This window comes from Exophiala dermatitidis, assembly GCF_000230625.1.
Source record: "Exophiala dermatitidis NIH/UT8656 unplaced genomic scaffold supercont1.5, whole genome shotgun sequence".
In the NCBI taxonomy this organism is placed as follows: domain Eukaryota; kingdom Fungi; phylum Ascomycota; class Eurotiomycetes; order Chaetothyriales; family Herpotrichiellaceae; genus Exophiala; species Exophiala dermatitidis.
In genome coordinates this window covers 1,745,961-1,764,395 of record NW_008751650.1, presented here as the reverse complement: position 1 = coordinate 1,764,395, position 18,435 = coordinate 1,745,961, and the positions used below count along the sequence as shown (strand labels likewise).

Genomic DNA, 18,435 nt, shown 5'->3' with positions numbered 1-18,435 from the left:
GGTTTGGATACCAGGGTCAGAGCAAAGAGTGTGTGGGGAAGCAAGCGGTCACTACTAGTAAGTACCACCTTACTAAAGCAGACAAGTCGGAAAAAGTATCGAAACCCACGTGGGATGGTCGGCGGAGGAACTTGACCATTTTTATGACATGCTGAGTGACGAGAAAGGAACTTGGAGGTACCATTGTACAGCAGGACCGGGGAGCAAGACAACTACGAATCAGACCTGCGACGAAAGAGAGCCCAGTTGGGCAACCCGAACTTCATGCTGGCCGCAATAAGATGATTTTACCCGCTGCATTCAAGTCTCGAAGATTGATAAAAGACGGCACAATAATTGAGCGAATAATGGTTGCCAAATTAACAAAGATAATATGACTCGAGCTGACTCGAACTGTGTCATAGTGACGGGCGCATTGCTCCTTGCCAGTGCGCACTGCCGTGGAAGTTGGTCAGTGGCTGAATGTGTTTCCAGTTAAAGCCTTAGGCACGTCAACGCCTATAAGCCACGAACAACACTCCCAGATTGCTTAACAACACGCCTAGCTGATAGATCAGTAGCCTGTGCCACCTGTCTTTGCACTTCACGCTGTGATCCTGTTCAACAAGTTGCACTTGCTTTCCTCCTCCCCTTCGCCTGCTCATTTCTTGGTTCGAATTTGACCTCATCTGCCTCCTGAACTACGTTCCTTTCCTCCTTCATTCACCCTCCACTAGCGTCCCATCTAGGCGAAGAATCATCAGCCGACCTAAGGAGCACAGATTCAAGTCAGAAACAGCAGTGGCTGGGCCTACCGCCAACTCACCAACTCACCGACCCATGTCACCTGACACGATTGGCCTCAACGGTGAGTCCGCCACCTACGTCGCAGTCCCGTGGTGTTTTTGCTGCGCCTTGCTTCTGCAGTCTCGGACCCCGTGCTCTGTCCAGGCCCCCAGGGGAGACTGAACCTGCTGTACTGTCACACGTCTGGCTTCCGGCCCGAGCATGCAAGCGCCTCCGCATCGCATTCGTGTCGGATCTGGCATGCTGCTGCGTAAGGCGTAATGGTTCCCTGGCAGCCGGTGACACTGTTCACCGGTCATCTGATTGCTTCGTTGTACAAAATGTTGATCAGTTTTACTCGCCTTTAGGCACCAACCAGACCGACGGTCCAGTGGCTCAAGCAAACCTCCCTCAGCCTCGAAGCGCCCCTGATTCCAAACCGGCTCAATCGCGGTCTCAGGTTTGTCGCTTCTTCAATACAAGTAAAGGTTTGTTCTGTACCCGTCTTTTACACCGCGTTCTGCTTGCCGACTTTGGGCTGTAATTGAAAGAGGGCAATGTCTAAATTTGCCTCATTGGGAATATGGGTTACCCCAAAAGGGGCTCAGCCTGATGTCTTTGAGGCATTCTGCCGGATGAGACTACTGAGCAGCTCATGCTTCCAGTGGAGAGGGGTCTGAGGCTGGTTGACTTACCCTGGTCACTGACGTGTTTTGAACCCTACAGGTTGTCGTGCTGGGTCTCAGTGCCCGTATCGACATGTGACGCCTAAGACGCAAACCACGGCGACCAGGCAGAAACAACAACAGCAGCAGCAGCAGCAGCAGGCCCAGGATGGCATCGACTCAACAGCCACAGAACAGCATACTCTGCCCCAGAGACCGAAAACAGATAGCTCGACACCAACTGTGGTTCCGAAACCAGTGCCACAGTTGCAACGGAACAATCCACGTGAATTTCAGATTAGCCAAGTGGTGAGAAGGTTTACGCCGGTTCGCAGAGATCTCGACAATGTCACGAATCTGTCATTCACGCTAAATCCTTCTGATCCCGACTTTCCCTTTGACCTAAACGGCTTGCAATGCACCCTAACCGTTCCCCAGTCCTACCCTGGCAGTGGGAAGCCATTGATTCGAGTCACCAATCCCGAGATGCCGCGGGGCTACCAGATTAATGTCGAAAAGGGGTTTGACACTCTTGTAGAGAAGGCGCCTGGAAAGTCCTTATTGGGTCTGCTCAACGAGTTGGACAGAAATCTTGAGAAATTCTTGACGGCAGAAAAAGCGACAACAATCAAAATTGTTCCAAATGTCGATAAGACTAGCACACCCCAAACATCTGTTGCAACGGCGCCGCCCAAGCCACATGAAGCAACTTATGTACCCGTGGTTCCTTCGCGGCCTTCATGGACACCACAACAGAGAGCTGAGGCTGCGGCCAAGAGACAAGCCGATGTTCGTCAACTTGAAGCGCGCATGGGCCGTTTACCAAACTTTCACAAGAGCTCTGATGGGATCAACTTCAATATCCCTGTAAGCCTGCCAAATCCCAGTAGGCTTCCTCTATCTTTGCAGTCGCTCAAGGAGGTCACCCTATCCGTCCCCAGACTATATAACCTGGAACCGTGTACCATCCATCTGAAAGGGGTTGTGGGCCGGGAAGCAGAAAACGTCGAGATGGCTTTCGAAAGACATGCACGCGAGAACCCAAACATGACGCTGATGGCACATATCAACTACTTGATCCAGAACATTCAAACCCTGGCATCGATTGTTGCGGAGAAGCCAGCATCCCCGCGATCCACGCCATCCGCTTTGGACACTCGACTGCCTTCTTCGCCGAAGCCAATTGATACCTCAGCTACGGAAGATTCGGAACATGAAGAGAGAATCTTGGACGAAGAACGCCCGCACCTCAAACTGATCCCTCGCCCTCCAGAGTGGAGTCAGCACGAGTCTGAATCGGACTACGACTCTGAGACCACCTCCGCCTCCGGAAGTGATACTGACTTTGACGAGGACGGAGAAGATGGGGAGCAGGGAGGTGGTGCTTCGCTTCCTGCCCCTTCTACTTCTTCCGAGAGAGGTATTATCCTTTCATTCCCCAACCTGGAACTCCATAACATTGAAATCCTGTCTGTTGCCTCGTTGTCGCTGTCCGTCAAATGCTTACGCTGCAAGTCGCCGCTGGACATCAAAAACATCAAGCCGAGCAATACGACCACCAATGCACAGTCGACAAGCACACCAGCAAGTCCTTCGAGTGTACGCGCGGAATCCTGTCCCAAATGTACTACTCCTTTTACGATATCATATACCTCGGATCTCCTACATGCCAATTCTATTCGCGCCGGCACCCTTGAGGTTACCGGCTGTACAATCACCGATATGCTGCCCAGCACTTTCCAACCGACGTGCTCATCGTGCTCCACCACCTTCCCCGTACCGCCGGGTATGATTTCCGTCCGTGGTGACACGCCCATCCAGGTGTGCCGGGCGTGTCACGCTAAGATGACTTTCACCATTACCGAAGTCAAGTTTCTACGCGTGTCCAGCTCGGCAGCGGCCCTGCCAATGCGACGTCCCAAGAAGGAGTCTCTAGGCATATCGGCAGGAACGCCGCTTCCGAACAACGGTGTATGTGCGCATTACCGCCACAGTTACCGCTGGTTCCGCTTCGGCTGCTGCGGGCGAGTATACCCCTGTGACAGATGCCATGATGCCGCCGAGGCGCACGTGAACGAACACGCCGACCGCATGATATGCGGCTGGTGCAGTCGCGAGCAACGCTTTAAGCCAGAAGACTGTGCTGTTTGTGGCAGAAGCGTGATCCGTCGACGCAGGGCCGGTGGCTTTTGGGAAGGCGGGAAAGGGACGCGGGACAAAAAGTTAATGAGTAGGAAAGACCCAAGGAAATACAAGCGGGCTCCTGGTGGTACTCTACCTTCGAAGAAAAAAGCCTAAGGCGAGGAGTAGATGATGTTTTGGATCTTGAAATGTACATTACAGCCCTGGCCAGCTCTGGCCGGCACAGGGAAGCTTATAAGACGCAAGACGGGAAGTGTCGAGTTGTCCCAGTTTACCTCTGAGCGAAAAAAGCGCTGCGGGAACTTGGAGATACCTGGACATAGTCACAGTGCTCGCATAAAGTGCAAGTACCTAGCCATGGAACAGGGATCCTTTTGGGTTCATTTCCTGCATTGGATCAGCTCATTCGCCTCTCAATGTCTTGCTGTCTTCAAAAGCGACAGCTCTTGTTGCCCTGTTCTCGTCGCCGTAGATTGAGGCCATAAGCAGCCTAGCCGAGTGCCTACACGCCGTCAAACGGAGGGACGGTGGACGAGAATATAACAATGGCCCATCATTTTGCATTCTTTGAACGTGCTCTTGTTGACGACGAGGAATGCGCTTCAACATTCGAGCGAACAGCATTACGAGATTGCACCGATTCGGGTAGTCATCCCGGTTTTCGAGATGATATTCCAAATCCGAGACAAGGGTTCAAGTTGCTGGGGATTTCACGCTCATCTCTCGTTGGATCCGTCTGACGGGATGTGTTCTATAATTCGGCTGCGAAGGGAAGCCCGAGCCTGCTTTATTCTACATAGTAATGTCACAAATGGTCATTTGAAATTCCAGTGCTGCGGAGAATGCTCGGAGCTTCTTCTGTCGAAGCGTTACAGCAGCAGAAGTTCTGCCCGTTTCAGTTCGATTCTCTCGTAATCCATGAAATCCCACGTCATGATCATTCTGCTGAACCATTTGCCGTGCGTTCCCGGGCGACGGACCCTATGACGGCTTCTCTACCACATTTGTCGAGCAGTCATTGAATCACGCTCACCTCATGCTGTTGATTTCAAAGCCGCCGTAGAAATTTTAATTGAGCCTCAGAAGGCCCGGCCACCAGACTTCGCTTTATAAGAATGAGATTCGCCCAGTAGACTTGCATTGCTATACAACTAGTTTAGTCCACTACTCATTCGCGCCCAATCTCACCCCATACATTATAAGCACAAGCGATACTCTCCGACCTGTAAGAAGACTACTATCACATCACATAACACATCATGGGTTCCATAGAGCAAAAGCCTCTGATCATCAACAAGGCCGCTGAAGGCATCTCCTACTTCACTCCAGCCCAGAACCCGCCCGCCGGCACAGCGGCGGTGCCTCAGTCTGATGGTCAGCCTGTTCCGAAACTCTTTCAACCACTCACGATCCGAGGAGTCACTTTTCAAAACCGCATCTTCCTGTCCCCTCTCTGCCAGTACTCGGCACAAAATGGATATCTTACCGATTGGCACTTGACACACTTGGGAGGGATTCTCCAACGTGGGCCCGGACTTACCGTGGTTGAGGCGACGGCGGTCACGCCAGAAGGTCGTATCACACCCGAGGATGCTGGCTTGTGGGAAGACGGGCAGATTGCTCCTATGAAACGGATCGTCGAGTTCGCTCACAGCCAAAGCCAGAAGATCGGCATCCAGCTGGCCCACGCTGGCCGGAAAGCCTCCACCGTTGCGCCGTGGTTGAGTCTGGGAGACACCGCCCAAAAGGAAGCCGGTGGTTGGCCCACGGAGACGCTGGCGCCCAGCGCCATTGCCTTTTCGCCTACCTTCCCGCATCCCAACGAACTCACTCTTGAAGGAATCCAAAGAATCAAGGATGCCTTTGTTGCCGCGGCCAAGCGAGCGGTTGAGGTCGGCTTTGATGTCATTGAGATCCACAACGCCCACGGATACTTGCTGCACGAGTTTTTGAGCCCTGTGTCCAACAAGCGGACCGATCAATACGGCGGTTCGTTCGAGAACAGAACCCGCCTGACTAGGGAAATTGTCGAGGCTGTCCGAGCGGTCATCCCCAAGGATATGCCCTTGTTCCTTCGAATCAGTGCAGATGACTGGCTTAAGGGACAGGAAGAGTTCCCTGAAAGCTGGACGGTCGAGGACACAGTCAAGTTGGCTCCAATATTGGCCGAGTTGGGCGTGGACTTGCTCGACGTGAGCTCTGCTGGTCTTCACCCGTCTCAGAAGATCAAGGGTGGTCCAGGCTATCAAGTTCCATTTGCCCAAGCTGTTAAGGACAAGGTCGGTGATAAGCTTCATGTGACCGCTGTCGGTAGCATCACCTCCGGACCGCAAGCCCAAGAGATTGTTGAGAAGGGCTTAGATGCCGTGTTCGTCGGCCGATATTTCCAGAAGAATCCTGGCCTGGTGTGGGCTTTTGCCGAGGAACTCGGAGTGGAAGTCCACATGGCTCATCAGATCGAATGGGGATTTGGAGGACGTGCAGGCGGTAAAGGGAAGAAGCATCATTAAAGTAGCATTGACAATCACCTGCGTGCTAGAGCAATTTGGAAAAGAGTGGTACAATACATCTGATATCGGTCCTTAGTGGCCTGCAGCGTTGGCGTTTGAGAGAACACGGGCGGGTGTAGAGATAGAATCATCTACATAGAGAGAATATACAAGCTCACGGTGACTACAAATCAGTTTGCCGGGATGAGGCAATTCTATCCTTACTTCATGTTGTAAATAGGATCTCCCGATACCCCTGCCACTGGTGGAAAATTTCCAGACGAATATCCTCCGAATCCGTTTCATATCGAGAAAACAGTCCGAGCCGGCCGGGTCGAGTTCAAACCCGTGCGGAGACTGCCGCGAACGGGTTCCTGCATGAGGAACGTTTGAAGATCGGATCATCGACTGTTCATTGGCTGACACGCTCACTCCAAGGGCGTGCTAGGCTCTAGCCAGGGACGGCTGTGCCTAAATAAGCCTAAGTCCAGGCACGGAGGGCGATGCTTATGGGTCTGTTTATGCCTAAAGGTCTATAGCGTGACTTTGGACCTTAGGCTGGACCATCCCCTGCAGGTCCCTGACCCCTGGCGCGGACTGTCAATGTTGTACTGCAGCGGTCGGTGCTAGGCCGAGTGCAATTCTCCTGCCTGCGCCGCTCCTCATCTCCTTCACTTCTGGCTGTTTTGGCAGTGCAAGGTGTTCAGCTCCTCATTCAGTCCAAACACAATCGACACTCTCTACAATTGTTGTGTCAAGTCGTTCATTCAGCCAACCACACGCTCGCTATCTCTTTCATTCATTGTTCTGCTTTCGACACGCTTAGGGGGGCCACCTTCTGGCTCAGCTTGCTCAACTCACCAGCCTCCCCTTAACCTGCAGTCCTTGCCTGCGCTTGGTCCACCTGCAGCCTTGAAAGCTGACGACTGCAGCACAAAAAGTCAACCTTTTAACGATCTCAAAACCTGTATCGCGGCTCAAGAAGAGCCGGAACGATAGGTCTGGGAATACACTCGCCTACTGTCGCTGCCTCCCGTGGATAACACCACAACCGAAAGCGATGCAATAAAGCCCGGACAGACAAAGATCACGAAGTGCAAGGCAATTGAGCTGGGCTCTTGTTACCTTGACCAACGGCTGCGCCGTGCCACAACACCATCCGTCCATTCAGCAACACTCTGGTTTTCGAGGCCAGACCTGCTCACCGGCCGCTCGCATGTGGCCAGCCTCTCATTAATATTATACTCATCTGCTGCCCGGTCGCAGCCACATCTCTACCAACATCACAAATCTGAAAAATCCTCCCTGCCATCGCCATGGGTTGCTGCGGCGGTGAACGGGAGAAATATGGCAATCTCAACGCCGAACAAAAATGGGAATACATTGTATGTATTTATGTTGCAGTGACAAGTGACAGCCGATCTAACAAACACTGCAGAATCTCGATGACTTCAAATCCAACTCGTGCTGGACACCTTTTGCCTATGGCTACCTCATTGTCATGCTGATCGTCTCCCTCTCCGTCTACGCCGTCGATACCTTTACGGCCATCAACTTGCTCGCATTTGACCGGTGGGCTGGGCAGATCAAGCCAGAGATTCCGCTGCATATCTCTCGATGGATCTTTGCCGGATGTATTATCCTTTCCTTCGTGCTTCTCATCTATCGATGGATACGTGCAATTCGAGTCATGCGCCAAGGAGGAGTTGCCAAAAGCTATCTCGACCCTCTCGCCGTGCGCGTGCAGTCGGTGCGCTGGGGTAAAGGAAGAGGGTGGAAACGGTTCTTGGTGTTCGCCGAATTGACGAAGAGTAAAAAGGGTGCCGACTACGTTGCACTCTTCACCTATTTCTCCTTCGAGGCATGGCTCCGAATCGTCTTCGCCGAAGGTCCGCGCCAAGTCGTCAACGCCATCACATTATATTCTGTGATGCGGTTAAAACTCATTCCCCAGGGTGAACACGCTCCCGAGGATGGACACTCACCCGTGGTGCAGTTCTTTGTCAACATCGGAGTCCTTGCAGACGAGAACCACCTTCAGGCTGTCATACTCTTCGGCATGCTTTGGACTCTATTCATTTGGGTCATTTCGGTTCTCAGTCTGATTGTCTCGGTCATTCTGTACCTCCTCTTCCTCTGGCATCATATTCCCACGGGCGACGGAGGGCTAACCGGCTACTGCCGTAACAAAATTAACAGGAGGATGGAGCGGATTGTCAAGGTCAAGGTCGACAAGGCATTGAGGAAGGAGAACGAACTTCGCGCTGGCCAGGAGGCCAGGGCAGTACGTGAAGGCCTGTGTGTCAAGAAACAGCCTACCTTGCCGAACATCAGCACTTCTGACGTCGACTCTCTATCTGGATTGTCAAGACAGACGACGATGACAACCCTGCCTGAATACTCATCTCGTCCAGGCACGGGAAGCAACAGCAATGAATCTATCCCGACGTTGCCTGATATCTCAGGGCGTCCAATTATGCCCGTACGAACCGTCACGCACGGCTCTGCAGCATCTTTCTCTAGCTACAGTTCGAACGCGCCTTTGGTTGGCGCAGCGGGAGACATGGGCCAGATACCTGATCGGTCGCAAACTCCTGTCGGAGATCCAGCCGGTCCATGGTACGGTAAACCGCTACCAAACCGAAGTATGACCGGACTTGCCCAGCCGCCGCAACGGCCTTATAGCCCTGCCCTCGCGCGGCCTGGTACGGCACAAGGAGACAGGAATGGCGCTGGCTCTTATCAAATGGACTCCCTTCCTCGTCCTGGCACAAGCATGTCAAATGGGCCAAGACCAAGATACCCGCCTGACAACGGCGGCGCCCTTCCATATCCAGATGATCGCAGTTCTACCTCCTCAGTGAAGCCGCCTTCATGGTCGGGACCCAATTTTGATGGTACGGCTGATCCTATGGGTCGACGTACCCCGGCGGCTACCGTAGGTCGACCTTTCCCTGGCATCCCGGAGGAACGAGGTCGCAACTCTCCACTACCTGGCCCCCAATTTCGATCCCAGAGCACAACTCCAGGCTTTCCGGAAAGACCATACACACCCAACGGAGGTCCGACGTTATCTCGCCCTCAGAATCCAGCATCTGGTGGGTACGTCCCTTATACCGCTGAACCGCGCTCTATGACACCAGTGTCGTCTGTTCCTCCAGGTGCTGCACCGCGTAATGTCAGTGAACCACCACGGTCATACTCACCATTTGGACGGCCAGGGCTTCCCGCTGGTCCGCCAGGCTACAGGCAGCCACCTCAAAGACGGGGTAGCGCTGTGGACGACATTCTGGATCACTATTGAAGGCCTGGAACTGATCTTGGTTTCGCGCTTGGCTCATGACGACGAACTTAATGACGATACTAGCTAGATGCTGCCTCTGTAACAAAATTCCATACCATGATACCACTGTCAATCTTGGGTCGTATGTTCTCGTGTAGAATTAGATTGCGTGCCGTACCAGTGGCCTGACTGCAAGATTAAGTTTGGTGGAAATGGATGTTGTTTGAATGCGCTCCGATTGGTCAATGACTGGCTCCGCCGACTCCTACATGTCCATCATTAGTAGATACTTTCTACTTCGAGATGCCCATGGACTGTTAGAAGTCGTTCTCTGATGACTTGTCGATCTGGCAACTATTAGAGGAGGTTTCAAACGCAGTGCATCGAGTTCCTTGACGATGCTGCCTGCGTCGTCAGGCTTCGCGCGAGTCCTGCGCGAGGCTGCGCCGAGCCTGTCGAAGCGCTTCTTTGACTGCAGCCGCAGTGCTAGTAGTACTGGCAGTCGACGCATCAGTTCTCTATCATCGAAGCAGACGAAGCGCGTGGCATCTGGGACGACGGCACAAGGATGCACGTCCAACCAGCAGCATCATCGGTCTCTTAGCTCGGCAGCCCCGAAGACACAGCAAACGTTGACGGGACGCTCGTTGCAACCGTCGTTATATTCCTCGTCATTATGTTCTCGGAATCTTCGAACCGATGTCACAACAACCAGTCGATTCGTCCTCGCTCGGACCTTTGTCGCTTCCTCTTCGGCAAGGACAACGATGCAGACGAATACAGCGACGGCAAATGTACAGGATGCAACTGTGGTGGGAGCAGCAGCAGAAGCAGACAAAAGTGAGAGCAAGAGTGGGAAGAAGAAGTCGTCGTCTTTCCCGGACACCTCGTCAAATACAGTGGCGTACTGGCTTCTCGCGAGCGCCGCGAGTGTTTTTGGGATCGTCGTTTTTGGCGGGTTGACGAGGTTGACGGAGTCTGGGTGAGTTTCTTGTTGGAATTCCCTTTGTTATATCACAGTTTCAGACAAGTCTCCCAATACCAGGATATAAACATTGCTAACAGATGCCCTATTCTCCGTATACAGGCTCAGCATTACGGAATGGAAACCAGTCACCGGATCTCTACCACCCATGTCCCAAGAAGACTGGGAAGCCGAGTTCGCAAAGTACCGCTCCAGCCCTGAATTCAAAATGCTGAACTCACGCATGACGCTGGAGGAATTCAAGTCGATTTACTGGATGGAATGGATCCATCGACTATGGGGACGCTTCATTGGACTCAGCTTCGTCGTGCCGGCCGTCTACTTTGTTGCCCGAAAACAAGTCTCTCGATCCATGGCCTGGCGGCTTTTGGGGATTGCCGGACTGATTGGGTTTCAGGGGTTCATCGGCTGGTGGATGGTGAAATCCGGGTTGAAGGACGACTTGTTCGCTCCGGGCTCGCACCCACGCGTCTCGCAGTACAGATTGACAGCACACTTGGGCACCGCATTCATATGTTACCTCGCCATGCTCTGGAGCGGTCTTGACATTCTACGCACGAACAAACTACTCAAGGCGCCAAGGGAGGTCGCCGAGGCTTCTTTGAATGCTCTGCGCAATCCGGCTCTGAAACCGTTCAAGCGGTCTGTCGCCCTGCTTGCCGGTCTGGTCTTCATCACCGCCATGTCAGGTGGCCTTGTGGCAGGCCTGGACGCTGGACTGATCTACAATGAGTTCCCATTCATGGGTCTGGGCCTGACACCGCCGAAATCCGAGCTCTTCGATCCCTTCTACAGCCATACCGAGGACCGGTCCGATCTCTGGTGGCGTAATATGCTGGAGAACCCTAGTCTCGTGCAGCTCGACCACCGGATCCTCGCGACCACCACTTTTACGGCCGTCATGGCTCTCTGGGCGTACTCGCGCACGGGCGCCATGAAGAAAATCTTGCCTGCTGCGGCCAAAAAGGGCGTCCATGGCGTCGTCGGGTTTGTCTGTCTGCAGGTCATCCTCGGCATTACCACTCTGTTGTATCTTGTCCCCACTCACCTCGCGAGCGCACATCAAGCTGGTTCTCTGTTCCTCTTGACTTGGACCGTCGTCCTCGGCAGTCGCGTTTGGTTCCCGACGCAGGCCGCGCGCATTCTCGCCCAAAGGATGCAGCAGAGCGTTGGATCTGTTGGTACCGCTGGTGCAAGAAATCTGTCCTCCTCTGCCGCCGGTGCGCATGGTAAGAGTGGTGCAAGTACTGTCCTTGCCGCAAGTATGATGCCTGCCGTCACGGCTGTCGGACTGCTGCTTAGCACGAACGCCGAAAATGGACTGAGGTCGCAATTGCGGTCTAATGCGCGTGCACAACATGCAGATGCACACTCTCTCGAAGCAAAGGCGCAGTCGGAAGAGTCATGAAGCCAGAAAAGCATGAGCGGAAACAACAGAGTTTACGGAGAATGATAGGAAGGGGAAACGGAAAGGGAAAGGAAGAGGCCAAATTCCCCGCCGTTTTTGTTCCTTACTACTTTCCGCCCACTTCACGATGCCGCTCCGTCGAAGTCCTATAATACCGCATTGAAACGACTTCTTCTCTGCTTTCCCACCTCACCTTTGCAATATCGGTACCGCGAACATTCAAATATGATATGCATATACACACTTACTAGAAAAAAGTGAAACTTGGCATCTGGGATAAAAGAGAAGATGGGCAGGGTCAGGGTTATCGATGTAAGGTCATGTTGACACGAGATGCATCAAGAATGAATACTAGAGAGAAAACCCCCTGGGTGTACAACATTTCGGAGGGGATTGGCTGGTTGGTTTTTGGATCTGGATCTACGCCTTGCGTGGTGTATCAATAAAGACGAAAGAAAGTGTTGTGTGTTTTTCGACGCAAGGACCGCTGATGACGGCTCATCTCACACTCGATGTAGTACAACTTATTCATCTCATCTCGTTCATTGCATATATACTATACTGTACATACCTAGGATATGGGATGTTCACAATACTAATAAAGGAGTTGTTCCTGAAACTCATAGAGAAGGCATGTCTACTGTCAGTCCATAATTAGTGCTTGCTTGCTAGGGGCCAGGGTGGGGGTGGTGGTGGTGGTGGTGGTGTCTGATTTGAGATGAGTTCTTAAGGTTGTTTAAGTTTTTACTGCTTAGGTTCTGCTCTGTCCCATGCATGTCCTTTGGAGTCTTTCTCTTTGTCTGTTCATCTAGATACTCTACGGTTCAAGTCTGGATTTCATACTCCCGTTTCCAGGCCAGCTGCCAGTGTGTGTGGCCACTGCAGCAACCAAGATGGATTTCAACAGCAACATAACAAAATGACATGATTCTGGGAATCCGGAGCCGCTTCTAGCACTTCATTTCACGGATCCACCACCTGGTCGTTTTTCAACCGTTGGTGGACGTGCCCTTGAGCCCCTGAACTTGTCTCGTGACACATAACCTGTGACTGATAACCCGTGGAGCCAATGGCCAAACAGACTCTATTCAACAGCATGTGCTCGGAGGGACGGTTTGAAGACCGGTATGAGTACTCGTTCCATTTCTTGCGCTCATTTGTGTGCTGTAGAGTAGAGAGTAAAGGTCAGCAAGGCGGCATAACGAGATTGAAAACGCCAGGAAAGCAAATTCAACGTCTATAGGGAGGGGATACAGCGCAACAACTCGTTGGTTGGTGTAAGACAGAAGGAAACAGGAATAAGATGTGACCAAAGGATAGAAGGTCTACCACTCACCAATGCCTTCGGTAGGGACAGGCTCGACGCCAACAACCTCAGCAGCCAGCTCCTTCTTGTCGGCGGCCTTTTCCTCCTTCATAAATGGGAAAGCCAGGACCTCGCGGATGGTGTAGTTGTCAGTCAGGAACATGACCATACGGTCGATACCCATACCCCAACCACCGGTTGGGGGCAGGCCAAACTCAAGACTGGTGCAGAAGTTCTCGTCGATCATCTGGGCCTCGTCGTCGCCCTGGGCCTTTTGGCGGGCCTGCTCCTCGAAGCGTAGACGTTGATCAAAGGGGTCGTTCAACTCGGTGTAGGCGTTGACGATTTCCTTCTTGCACACAAAGGCCTCGAAACGTTCACAGATTCCGGCACGCGACCGGTGGTACTTGGCAAGCGGGGACATCATCTGCGGATGACCCGTGATAAAGGTCGGGTTGACGCACTTCTCCTCGATGAACTCGCCAACGAGCTTGTCGAGCATGCGGGCATTGGTCTCAGGAGGCGGGCATGTCACGTTGACTTTTTTCAACACTCGCTTGAGGAACTCGTTGGTCTCGGCGGTGTGGAGCTGGTCGCCAGGAGGGAATTTTTCGCCGGTGGCTTCCTCGAGGGCCGGGATCATGTCGACGCGCTTCCACGGCCGAGACCAGTCGACCTCGTACACCTCGCCGTGCTGGGTGTGGAAGGTGGTCTTGTAGCCGCCCGTGACTTCCTTGACGAGACCCGACACCAGCTCCTCGGTGCGCTCCATAACATCGTAGACGTCGGCGTAAGCTTCGTAGAACTCGCATGTGGTGAATTCCGGGTTGTGCGTTAGGTCGGCGCCTTCGTTGCGGAACTGCTTGCCCAGCTCGTACACGCGCTCGATCCCGCCCACCACCAACATCTTGAGGTACAGTTCTGGGGCGATACGCATGAACATGTCCTGGTGATACTCGTTGATGTGCGTGATGAAGGGCTTGGCCGTCGCGCCGCCCGCAATCGAGTTCATCATGGGCGTCTCCACCTCGACGAACCCGTTCGAGTCGAAATAGTTGCGGATATACTTGACAATCTTGGCCCGTGTGAGCAGAATGTTGCGCGATTTGTCGTTAATCAGCAGGTCGAGGTATCGCTGGCGGAATCGTGTCTCCACGTCCTGCAGACCAAAGTGCTCCGAAGGGATCTGGTGCAAGCACGGTGTGAGGAGGACCACCTCTCGCGCGAATACAGAGAGTTCGCCTTCGTTCGGTCGGTTCTTGGGCGCCGTGCGGCCCGGATAGCCTACAACACCGATGATGTCTCCTCGTCGAAGGTGTTCGTGTTGAGCCTCGAAGCTGAGCTCGCCTGCCGCCTCTTGCGCCTGGCACATGATCTGCACTTTGGTGCCATTGCCCTTGATGTCGTAGAAGACCAGCTTCGAGCCTGCTGCTCGCTTGGTGTACACTCGTCCTGCCACGCGGATCTCAACATCCTTCTGCTGCTCGCCCGGCTTGAAGTGCGAGTATTCTTCCACGAACTTGCGCACGTCCGTGTTGACCTGGAATTTGTGAGGGTAGGGGTTGGGCGACTTGGTCTCTCGCAGTCGGTTGATCCGTCCACTTCGGATCTCAAAGTATTGCTGCCGGGAAAAGTGTCAGCTTGGGGGATTTTCGGCTCTTTCGGCTTTTGGGCACGATTAGGGACTCCAAAAGGGAGATCGCACGATCAAGGACCGAAACTGGGATGTATAGCAACTCACATTGGGGTTGAGATTGCTCTCGTCTAACTCTGCATTGGCGGCCTTCTTCTCGGCCTTGGGAGGTGCAGCAGCGGCCTTTTCTTTCTTCTTTTCCTCTAATTGTCGTAGCTTCTGTCTCTTCTTCAATTCCGACTTGGAGACTCGTTCGCCGGTAACCTCGTCTAGGTGCAGATTGGCAGTGTCCTGCGCCAGGGAGGTGGTGGCGTCAGCCATGGTGAAGGGGCCCGACTAAGTGATCTGGAAAACGGGAAATGTACGCCGGGAGGCTTATCGAGCAATTGGAAAGCGTTCGCCGCGAGAAGAGCACGTTCTCTACAATGAGTCGTTGGTGGTGGGATGGGTTTGTGGTTCAGGTTTGCATGCAAAATTTTGACTCATGAAGTCGCAAAGTCACCAGTGAGCGTGGGGCAGCATGACTCTGTGCCAGCACGCGCGCCGCCAATACTGCATTGCATACTACGAAGCACAGCAAGAAACACAGATACAACCAGGACCTTTGAATGCACCAGCCTTGTTCAATTGCAGCTTGGTGGACTGTCAACGTTTGTGCAGGATCTTCTGCTGAAAATGCTATAATACAGATTTTACTTCCAGTAAGGCATATTCCAGCTAGACTGGCCCCTCGCTTCCTATCCCCTTCCTGTCACAGACTCCGAATCTACTGCAGCAGCTTCAGAGCCGTGGCACCGCTCAAAGCCCAGAGAGCACCCTGCAACAACCAGAATCCACCACCGTACATCCGACCCTTTCCATCCTTTTCGCTGGTGATGTACCCGTACGCATAGATGGCACGACAGAGCAGCCAGCCGGCGCCCAGAGCGGCCGTGGCCTTTGGATATTCCAGGCCCGCAAAGAGCATGTACAACATGGTTTGAGGCAGGTTTTCAAGAAGGTTGTAGTGTGCCCGCTGGGCGCAGTTGAACTTGTAGGCGTCGCGGCTTTCCTTGGCTTGCTGAGGCGTCGCGTATGCATTGGGGTACGGCACGTTGGCCTTCTTTCTCAACTGTGTCACGGCAGAACCTTGGACGAAGGAGAGGAGAGGAGCGACTCCCAGTGAGAGGAGGGCAACGTAGCTGTTCGCGGAACGTCAGCATCTCGGCTCTTTTTTTGAGCTCCCGTGGCCGGGCTTGCGAAGGACATCCGGAATTCCACTCACCCGTAGCCATCTGGCACTGTCACGGCGAACGGCATCTTGGAACTGTGGGTGTGAAACTGGGATATCGAGATAGATCAAGTTGTACAGACAGTAACGTAGAGCGAGGAAGAGGAAAAGCAGCAGTATACCTAGTCCGACACCTTTTGTAGTGTTTCAGTATGAGATTGGATACTTTGAACAAGTCATGCGGACCAACATCAATCCGGCGCGATCGAGATGCTCCGTGTCCTTTCCTGGCCCGTCGACTTCCCCGATTCTTACCAGAATGTTCCAATACTGTTTTGTTCCCCGAGTGTCACAGCAGCCTGCACTGGCACTGCACAGCCTGCACAGCATTGGCAAAATCCACCTTTTTGTCTTTGATGCCAAATTGTCATTGCTTGCCGCGGGACAGCGTCCGGGCATGCGCGGCTGGCGCAGGAGAGTGTTTTCCGCTCGCTCCAGAGACATGGTGCGGTTCAGCCATGGAACGCAGATTGCACAACGTTCATTAGGTTGGAAAAGACAGGAATGTAGAAAGGCACCTGACAGGAATGATCCTTATATCTGTCTGGCTTTCTAGATTAGTATGGTCTTCAGGCTTGCATCATTGACGCCTCATATGGGCCGCCTTGATTGCGTGCTGACTGCCACACAACCAATAGTCAACTTGCTCAGGCTACGACTATACTGTATGTGTGATTCCTAGTATCGTGCAGCTGGAGAGAGCCTACCGTGGGGAGCTCCTGAATTCGATTTTCTGGATTTCTCAGATAGATACTCCAGTCATCAGCAAGTAGGTAGTGTAACAACAGTTTTGCGCCTAATCATGGTGGGTTTCTCTATCGCACTCTCGCCTGGGAATGGAAGGACTATTTAACGCTTGTGAAAGAAACCGCCCTGTGATGCCCGGTATTGTGCACCGTGTGGCCTTTTTTTGGTCATCCACAACAGTTGATCACATAATGACCTCGTTGGCCACGTCGCGCTTCAGTTCCTTGTAGGGCAGGCAGATACAGTTCTGAACTCTGACCTCATCGCCAACATGGCACTCCTTGCCGAGAATAGTGATGCTCTGGACCTTGACACCGTTCTTGATGATGCTGGTCGTATGATTACCGACGGGGATCGGAGTGCCTTCGACTCGGGCCCATGCTCCGACACGACTGTTCCAGCCGATGATGGCGTAAAGAACACAGGCGTCATGCTTGATTTCTGCCTCCTCGAGGACAATGGCATCCTTGACACGAACGCCCGGCCCAATGACGGCCTTGGGTCCAATCGACACGTTCGGGCCCAGCTTGGCTGTCGGATCAACGGTGGCAGTAGGGTGGATGAAAACTGGTGGAATGATGTTGGCGGACGGTTTGGCGATTTCCTCCGACTGCGACTGGAAGGCCTTTTGAAGGTAAAGCGCGTTGGCGGGCACGGCCGAGCCGGCGGTCTTGATCTGGCGCCAGAAGTCCTTAGTTTCGTGGACGTAGAAGCGGTTGCTGTCGGCGAGATCGGACAAGATGTCTTGTTCGAGCCGGAGCACCTCGTTCTTTTCTCCGTCCTCTTCGGGGTCCGCAATGAACGACGACTCAACATGTTCCGAAGATGGGTAATTGATCATTCGCGGTCTCTCGGTCTTGCGTTTGATGGCACTTCGGATGGATGGGAAGATGCATTCGGTCGAGAAGAGGTAGACACCACAGTTGATCAAATTGGAGATGTGGCCCTCGGGCTTCTCGACGTAGTGCAGTACGCGCTTCGAGTGGGCGTCGGACACGATGCAACCAAAGTTGGTAGCCGCCTCGTTACTAACTCGCGTCCCCAGGATGACGGCATCGGCGTCCTTTTCTTCGAAGAGCTGAAGCATGGCCTCCAGGGGGAACGAGCAGCAGACATCCGAGTTGAGCACGAAGAACTTTTCCGGCTTGCCCTTGAGAATGGCATCTCGGAAGTGGTACAGACCGCCGGCCGTACCGAGTGCCTGGTACTCTCGTAGATACTGGATCTTGATCTGGGGGAATTCTCTTGACGAGTCTTTAATGAAGTCACGGAATACATTCTCGTCGTAGTAGCCGATCAAAATGACTTCTTTGATGTCGGGCACTTTGGACACAGCCTTGAGGCAGTGCCAGATGATGGGGTGGCCGGCAACATCGAACAATGGCTGGACAGGGGTAAAGTTGTTAGTCAGGACACGTCAACCGATCTACGTGCGTGTAACACCTACCTTGGGGACATCAAGACTGAGAGGTCTAAACCGAGTTCCTCGCGACGGGCCTCCAACCTGTTTTCCTAGTCAGCAACGGACAAAATAGGGTGGCGTGGTCGAAAGACATACCAAGATAACGGCCTTGGTGAGCCCTTGGCCACCAGCGGCCTTGTTGCGCGACGGAACCTTCAGCATTGTGGAATGTTGTGAGGGCAGCCAGACAACGCGAAAAGGCTTGACAACAACTAGGATAACGTTGCAAGAATAGAGGAGCAGTCAATTCGTGATTTCTATTCTTCTTCTTTTACTGCGG

The 18,435-nt window shown here is 53.2% G+C and overlaps 7 protein-coding genes across 7 annotated transcripts; 4 read left to right on the top strand and 3 right to left on the bottom strand.

Moving 5' to 3' along the window:
• Window positions 1–201: 201 nt before the first annotated feature.
• Window positions 202–3,728, top strand: HMPREF1120_06213 (uncharacterized protein; the record flags this gene model as incomplete). Its single annotated transcript, XM_009160414.1, has 3 exons — window positions 202–847; window positions 1,134–1,225; window positions 1,539–3,728. The coding sequence occupies exons 1-3, from the start codon at window positions 820–822 to the stop codon at window positions 3,726–3,728; spliced, it is 2,310 nt and encodes a 769-aa protein (XP_009158662.1). The 5' UTR covers window positions 202–819.
• Window positions 3,729–4,547: 819 nt separating this feature from the next.
• On the top strand, window positions 4,548–6,303 carry HMPREF1120_06212 (NADH-dependent flavin oxidoreductase). The gene has a single exon (XM_009160413.1). It carries the CDS (start codon window positions 4,832–4,834, stop codon window positions 6,080–6,082), a length of 1,251 nt encoding a protein of 416 aa, XP_009158661.1. The 5' UTR covers window positions 4,548–4,831; the 3' UTR covers window positions 6,083–6,303.
• A 380-nt stretch (window positions 6,304–6,683) lies between these two features.
• On the top strand, window positions 6,684–9,477 carry HMPREF1120_06211 (uncharacterized protein). The gene is made up of 2 exons (XM_009160412.1): window positions 6,684–7,446; window positions 7,500–9,477. The coding sequence occupies exons 1-2, from the start codon at window positions 7,378–7,380 to the stop codon at window positions 9,363–9,365; spliced, it is 1,935 nt and encodes a 644-aa protein (XP_009158660.1). The 5' UTR covers window positions 6,684–7,377; the 3' UTR covers window positions 9,366–9,477.
• Window positions 9,478–9,601: 124 nt separating this feature from the next.
• HMPREF1120_06210 (cytochrome c oxidase subunit XV assembly protein) lies at window positions 9,602–12,407 on the top strand. The gene is made up of 2 exons (XM_009160411.1): window positions 9,602–10,326; window positions 10,432–12,407. Exons 1-2 carry the CDS (start codon window positions 9,743–9,745, stop codon window positions 11,735–11,737), a joined length of 1,890 nt encoding a protein of 629 aa, XP_009158659.1. The 5' UTR covers window positions 9,602–9,742; the 3' UTR covers window positions 11,738–12,407.
• A 655-nt stretch (window positions 12,408–13,062) lies between these two features.
• Window positions 13,063–14,997, bottom strand: HMPREF1120_06209 (lysyl-tRNA synthetase; the record flags this gene model as incomplete). Its single annotated transcript, XM_009160410.1, has 2 exons — window positions 13,063–14,664; window positions 14,785–14,997. The coding sequence occupies 2 exons, from the start codon at window positions 14,995–14,997 to the stop codon at window positions 13,063–13,065; spliced, it is 1,815 nt and encodes a 604-aa protein (XP_009158658.1).
• Window positions 14,998–15,442: 445 nt separating this feature from the next.
• HMPREF1120_06208 (glutathione S-transferase) lies at window positions 15,443–15,975 on the bottom strand (the record flags this gene model as incomplete). Its single annotated transcript, XM_009160409.1, has 2 exons — window positions 15,443–15,857; window positions 15,941–15,975. The coding sequence occupies 2 exons, from the start codon at window positions 15,973–15,975 to the stop codon at window positions 15,443–15,445; spliced, it is 450 nt and encodes a 149-aa protein (XP_009158657.1).
• Window positions 15,976–16,877: 902 nt separating this feature from the next.
• On the bottom strand, window positions 16,878–18,317 carry HMPREF1120_06207 (mannose-1-phosphate guanylyltransferase; the record flags this gene model as incomplete). Its single annotated transcript, XM_009160408.1, has 3 exons — window positions 16,878–18,077; window positions 18,141–18,197; window positions 18,252–18,317. 3 exons carry the CDS (start codon window positions 18,315–18,317, stop codon window positions 16,878–16,880), a joined length of 1,323 nt encoding a protein of 440 aa, XP_009158656.1.
• Window positions 18,318–18,435: the final 118 nt, after the last annotated feature.

Excerpts from the sequence above, each read along its gene's own strand:
- HMPREF1120_06210 (XM_009160411.1), top strand. The coding sequence starts at position 9,743 with ATGCTGCCTGCGTCGTCAGGCTTCGCGCGAGTCCTGCGCGAGGCTGCG. Across the intron at positions 10,327-10,431 it reads ACGAGGTTGACGGAGTCTGG|GCTCAGCATTACGGAATGGA; the intron begins GTGAGTTTCTTG and ends CTCCGTATACAG.
- HMPREF1120_06211 (XM_009160412.1), top strand. The coding sequence starts at position 7,378 with ATGGGTTGCTGCGGCGGTGAACGGGAGAAATATGGCAATCTCAACGCC. Across the intron at positions 7,447-7,499 it reads AACAAAAATGGGAATACATT|AATCTCGATGACTTCAAATC; the intron begins GTATGTATTTAT and ends CAAACACTGCAG.
- HMPREF1120_06212 (XM_009160413.1), top strand. The coding sequence starts at position 4,832 with ATGGGTTCCATAGAGCAAAAGCCTCTGATCATCAACAAGGCCGCTGAA.